At 37.0% G+C, this 6,191-nt stretch overlaps 1 protein-coding gene across 3 annotated transcripts; it reads left to right on the forward strand.

The window, feature by feature from the left end:
- The first annotated feature begins 286 nt into the window (after positions 1 to 286).
- Positions 287 to 2,833, forward strand: LOC141375052 (E3 ubiquitin-protein ligase RBBP6-like). 3 transcript variants are annotated; one of them, XM_073910589.1, is made up of 7 exons: positions 453 to 1,004; positions 1,198 to 1,294; positions 1,398 to 1,473; positions 1,620 to 1,708; positions 1,785 to 1,845; positions 1,948 to 2,087; positions 2,183 to 2,449. In XM_073910589.1, the coding sequence occupies exons 1-7, from the start codon at positions 845 to 847 to the stop codon at positions 2,355 to 2,357; spliced, it is 798 nt and encodes a 265-aa protein (XP_073766690.1). In that variant the 5' UTR covers positions 453 to 844; the 3' UTR covers positions 2,358 to 2,449. The 3 variants fall into 3 exon arrangements, with proteins under 3 accessions (XP_073766691.1, XP_073766690.1, XP_073766692.1); XM_073910591.1 differs by having other exon boundaries at positions 642 to 1,102; XM_073910590.1 differs by lacking the exon at positions 1,785 to 1,845 and having other exon boundaries at positions 287 to 1,004; positions 2,183 to 2,833.
- The last annotated feature ends 3,358 nt before the right edge of the window (positions 2,834 to 6,191 follow it).

Here is a 6,191-nt window from a genome sequence, read left to right on the forward strand (position 1 = left end):
TATATATATATATATATATATATATATATATATATATATATATATATATCCATGGGCCACTGTAAAGTAATATGGTTCTGTCATAACGTTTTGAATGAAAATCTGCATTTGGATAAGACACCTTTAGTATAGTTTTGATTTTAAGGCATAATAAAGATCAAATGCAAGTACGAGTGGATTTACATTGAAAATTTCAAACGCATCAAGAAAACCATGTGCTAAGGAAATTTCAAACCATTTGGAACGCACAGAGACGAGCTTTTGTGCAAAAATGAACTTAAAGGTGCCTTTAAAAAAGTGTCAAAGTACTTTTGAAAACAAAAAAGCAAACCCCCAATAGGTGGCAGCAAGAGGCCGCTTTATTTGAGTAAAGCATTGAACGATTCATTCAGCCAAAGAAGCCAATAGGATGAACGGACAGTTGAATCAATCCCTGAATCATCGACTCACCCGAGTCTTCTTGGCGAAGGCCTGAATCGTTCGTGCAGGGAAACGTCGCTGTGTATTATTCAGAGATGGCCAACTGTTCTGCTGTTTATTTTATTATACTTATCGCAATGATTTTACTACTACTATCAATAAAATTAATATTAATAATGATAATATTGCCGGAAGTTGTACAGCGCATGCGTCACGTGTTCATCATCAGCATCCATGACAACCGTCCTGTGGCTGTTGTTTGAATCTCGCTGTGTCGATTGGCATCTGATCTCTGCGTCCTCCGTGACAATTTTTCCAGATTATCGATATTATTGATCGTTGGATACGTCGATTGATCGCCTGCTGTTCCCATCACTCAGGTTTGACCCTTTTTATTACGCTGTGCTTTGTGTTTGTGTTCAGTATGTCTTGTGTTCACTACAGGTTCCAGAGTCGACTCACCTACGACTCGCTCCAGTTTGAAGGCCTCAACATCAGCGCGGGGGAGCTGAAGCGGCAGATCATGAGGAGCAAGAGGCTGAAGTTCTGCCAGCTGAAGATCAGCAACGCCCAGACTGATGAAGGTGAGTTGAGGAAAAGACACTTCAACTGTTCTACGCTAACATTAGATGCGTTACATCAGACACTTCTGGAAGCTGTAAGGTGGTGCTGATGCTGACATGTAGGGATGTTTTGGCTGTTTTAAAAGGCTAATGGCTCTCAAAGTATACCGTGCTCCATAATTATGTGCTGATTCTGATTTTATTTTGCTGTCAGAATACACAGATGATGCTCTCATCCCTAAAAACACGTCGGTCATCATCAGACGGATCCCTGCGGCGGGACTGAAGTCCTCAAACAGAAGATTTGTTGGGTAAGTGCTGTGAAATGAGCACACGCGTCCTCTGTTAGATGTTATATGAAGACTCCTGGTCTGTCCCTGGTGTTTTAGTCACACAAGCTCCTTTGTTTTGCAGACATCAAGCTGGACGCTGGCGTGAACCTTCACCTAGAGCTGATCCTTCACTCCTCTCACTGGAGCAGTTGTTGAAGGTATTGAACAAATGAATAGCACAATAGCAAAACGCAATGTAAAGCACACAATATACGCACACGCACTCAGCTTCTTAGGGAGATTTGAGATTGTTTGAAGGGTTGAGGGTGAAAAAGATTCAAATGTGCAAATGCCTGTGAAACAGACTGAGAATCTGGCTGAGGCAAAGGCGTCAGAGGAGGACAAGCTGAAAGCGGTGATGTACCAGTCCAGCCTGTGCTACTACTCCAGCAGGTGAGCGTTCAGACACTGACAGGTTTGCTTTGTGAGAGATGTCTGAGCTGATTCTCATGGTTCTGATGTTCACTAGTGAGGCCATGAGGCTGCTTGGGATCCCGGGACACCACATTAGGCACTGCCCCACTAATGTGGTAACTGGGTTTTCCAAGCTCACGGTTGCTGTGAACTTGAGCTCTTGTCCTCATCAGTCAGATTGTTTGCTCAGAGTTTGACTGTCACTCCTCAATTCACAGGGCAGCCGCTCCGCGCCGCACAAGCGCATCCGGAAGAGCACAGGGATTCCCCGCAGCTTCCTGTTGGAGGTGGACGACCCAGACCGAAAGGGAGTCATGATAGACGGCAGCGGCCGATACGTCATTCCCATCATAGACGCGTGAGTAAACTGTACTTGGCATAGCCGCATGTTCTAGTGTTTGTCCAAATCTCACATGATGTCTGCTTGTGTGTGTTTGCGCTCGATCTGTTCAGTGAGGCCTATGCTGCTGAGAAGAGAAAGAGGCCGTCCTTCTCCTGCCAGACCGAGCCTTTGCCCTCCTCGTCCTCAGCAGGTGCGGCATCTTCGGTCCGGGACGCCGGAGGGAAACGGTCCCGCTCCCCATCTTCACCAGAGACGCGCGGCGACCAGAAGAGACCACGTCGCTGAGAGACCTTCATCCAAGAGACCTGGAGCCGACGTGTAAATATTGTACATAGTTTATTCATAAAAGATAATAAAGATTATAGCCGCATGAACTGTGTGGACTGGTTAACCTTCACTCCAGCAGTGCAACACACACATACACACACACACACACACACACACACACACACGAATGAATTCATAAACACAATATTATGAAGTTTTGCTTTAATTTAGGAAAAGAGAAACTCTTCTGGGCTAAAATCTGATGGGTTTTTTTCAGCGTTCTTACTTCAGTCATAATGTCAGGTGATCCTTCAAATGTCAGTGTAAAGTGTTGAGTACACTATTAGTGCTCAGTCGTGTTTTTCTTTTTTTTTTTTTTTTATAACTTTTTATTTGTAGTAGCAATAAACACAGTACAATGATACCACTTAGGAGAAAACATTTCCGACTGCTTAACATTTTTCTTTTTCACAAACTCTAAAGTAACAGAACACAAAAAAATAAAAAATAAAAAAAAATAAATAAAGGTTTCATCAAATACAATATATGAAAATAACAGTAAAATGGTAACATAAATAATATCAATACTAAATTTCCATAGGTCAGAGAGGGTCAAATCTTTATTTATTCATTCAACTTTAGGTTATTATCAACTGTGAATTACTAATTTAAAAAGATGATTAAAGGGGGAGTGCAAGGGGTCGTAAATTGAAAAAATGTTTGTTATGTGGATGGGAATTAGATAGTAATAGTTTTATATTTCTATGAAGATTGGATGGAGCAATCTAACGTAATCAGTCCACTTGGACCAGATGTTTCTAAATGTATTAATTTGGAGTCGAAGGGAGAATGTAATTTTTTCCATCACATAGATATTATATACTATCTCTAGCCATTCTTGGGTTGTTGGGGATTCAGGAAGTAACCAGTGTCTTGTAATTGCTTTTTTGGCTGCGAGTATTAAAATATTTATCAGTTTAATATTTTAATATTACAGTTATAAATATTTAAAATTTAAAAGTATTTATCAGATTTTCATATTTGGATATCAGAGCTTCCAAAATAAATAACTATAAATTGAAAGGGTAGTGTAATATTAAGTATGTTTTCTATTACTCCATGTACTTCTACCCAAAATTGCTTTATTACTGGACATTCCCAAAAAATGTGCCAGTGATTAGGTTCCTGAGACCCGCATAGTCTCCAGCACTTAGTGTTCTTTCCTGTGGTGTATGCTCTTTGTTTTGGTGTGATGAAAAATCTCATTAGACATTTCCATCCAAATTCTCTCCACATATGTGAATTAGTACATTTTGATGTAAATCTACATATGTCTAACCATTCTTCCACCGTAATAATGGCATTACTTTCCTTTTCCCATTTTTCTTTAACATATTCTGTTGAATGGGGTTTAATCGATCTAAATCCTTTATAAAGTTTTGAAATTATACCTTTACTCCCACTGCCTTTGTAGGCATCTATAAAAATTTTCAGTATTGAGTCATCCAGATCTGTTTTAATTTTAATATTATTTTCAAAGTGGTTACGTAATTGAAGGTATCTATAAAAATCAGATTTATCCAGGTTATATTCTTTCTTCAGCCTTTCAAAATCTTTCAAAAGGCCTTTCTCTGTGAGTGAGTAGAATGTTAATATTCCTTTAGAAATCCAGGATTTAAATCTATAGTCCATTTGATTTGGTTTGAATTCAGTGTCATAAGCACACCATTGAATTATTTGTAGTTTATCATTCAGTTTGTATTCTTCTTTTATAATGTTCCAAATTTTTAATTGGGCTTTAATCCATAAATTTTGCGTTTTTTCTATGTATCCCCCCAGGTTTTTATGTGCCAATATCGCTTGTAATGGAGGATCATTCATTAGTGTAATTTCAATGTCTTTCCATTTTGCTTGATATGTTGGGTTACATAGGTTAACCAGATATTTAGTCTGGGCTGCATAAAAGTAATCCTTAAAGTAGGGTAAAGCCATTCCTCCTTGTTCCTTTGGAAGTTCTACTGTTTTTAATTTAATCCTTGGTTTTTTTCCCCTGCCAAATGAATCTAGAAATGGTCTTGTTCAATTCTGACCAATGTGTTTGGGGTATTTCTGTTGGGAGAGCTTGGAATAAATAGAGGTATCGAGGAAGGACATTCACTCTTATTGCGTCAATTCTCTGGCTAAAGCTCAAGAAAGAAGCGGCATTCCATCTGTGTATATCATTTTTAATATTTATTAGTAGAGGATCATAATTTACTTTTGCCAATGTTGAAATCTCTTTTGTTAAATGAATTCCTAAGTATTTTAGTGATTTCTGATCCCATTTCATATTCAATTTGTCTTTTATAGTTACTGGGGGTGTATATTTAAAAGATAGGGTCTGTGTTTTTTGTATATTTAATTTATAACCTGCATAGGAACCAAATTTCTCCAGTAAAGTCATTAGTTCAGGAAGTGAGGTTGTGGGTGTGCTTAAATAAATCAAAATATCATCTGCATACAATGCCAGCTTGTGAATATCTCCATTTATGTTTATACCTTTAATATTTTTAGTTTGTCTTATCCATTGTGCCAAAGGTTCTATATATAGAGCAAATAACAATGGTGAGATTGGGCATCCTTGTCTTGTCCCACGTTGTAATGTTATGGTGTCTGTGAGGTATCCATTTATTTTTATCCGGGCTACTGGTTTATTGTAAATTGTACGAATGCCTTTTATAAAGTTTTCATGTATGCCAAATCTTTCAAGAGCTTTATATAAAAAAGACCAATTTACAGAGTCAAAAGCCTTCTCCGCGTCAAGACTGATTAAAAGAGCCTCCATTTTGTTCTGATATATATGATTTAGTAAATGTAAGGATCTTCTAATATTATCATAAGTTTGTCTTTGCGAGATAAAACCTGTCTGATCTTTATGTATTAGCTGCGGAAGAATCTTTTCTAGTCTTTTGGCGAGAATGCCTGTGTATAATTTATAATCAACATTTAAGATCGAGATTGGCCTATATGAACCGCATTCTAATTTATCTTTCCCCTCCTTTGGTAAAACAGAGATTACTGCTTCATTCCATGATGGGGGCATCTTACCCTCTTTTATAGTGATATTGCACGCTTGGAGTAGGCTTGGAGTTAAGTTTGATCGAAAAGTTTTATACCATTCTGATGAAAACCCGTCGGGGCCAGGTGACTTATTTGATTTAAGATTAGAAATAGCGTTGACTAATTCAGTTTCAGTTATTTCAGCAGTTAATATTTTATTTTGTTCTTCTGTTACAACTGGTAGGTTGATAGAATCGAGAAATTGTTCTATTTGTTGGGCGTTCTTTAAATGTGGCTGAGTATACAAGAGCTCGTAATAGTTTTTAAAAGTCTTTTGTATTTCATGTTGTTTGTGTAGTGTATTTTTAGAATTCAAATCCCTTATTTTGTATATTGATCTCTCAATTTGTTGTTTTTGCATCCTTCTTGCTAACAATTTAGTGCCCTTTGGACCAGATTCATAGTATTTTTGTTTTGTAAAATTAATCTTTCTTTCAATTTCTTGTGCATATATTCAATTTATCTCGTTTCTGATTTTCTTTATTTTAGTCATTAAATCAGATTTTTTTTTCCTTCTTATGTTGTAATTCCAGATCTTTTAGTTCTTCATTAAGGTTTGTTAATTTTAATCGTTTTTGTTTCTTTTCTTGAGCACATAGTGATATGATTCTACCTCTAATGACTGCTTTTAATGTATCCCATAATATGGCTGGGTTAACTTCTCCATTATCATTCTCTGTAAAAAATAACTTTATATCTTCCTTAATTTGAGTTTGAAATTGTTGATTATTCAGCATATTTGTATTTAATCTC

This window comes from Danio rerio, chromosome 8 (assembly GCF_049306965.1).
Source record: "Danio rerio strain Tuebingen ecotype United States chromosome 8, GRCz12tu, whole genome shotgun sequence".
NCBI classification, from domain to species: domain Eukaryota; kingdom Metazoa; phylum Chordata; class Actinopteri; order Cypriniformes; family Danionidae; genus Danio; species Danio rerio.

Excerpts from the sequence above, each read along its gene's own strand:
- LOC141375052 (XM_073910589.1), top strand. The coding sequence starts at position 845 with ATGTCTTGTGTTCACTACAGGTTCCAGAGTCGACTCACCTACGACTCG. Across the intron at positions 1,846-1,947 it reads GGCACTGCCCCACTAATGTG|GGCAGCCGCTCCGCGCCGCA; the intron begins GTAACTGGGTTT and ends CTCAATTCACAG. Across the intron at positions 2,088-2,182 it reads GTCATTCCCATCATAGACGC|TGAGGCCTATGCTGCTGAGA; the intron begins GTGAGTAAACTG and ends CGATCTGTTCAG.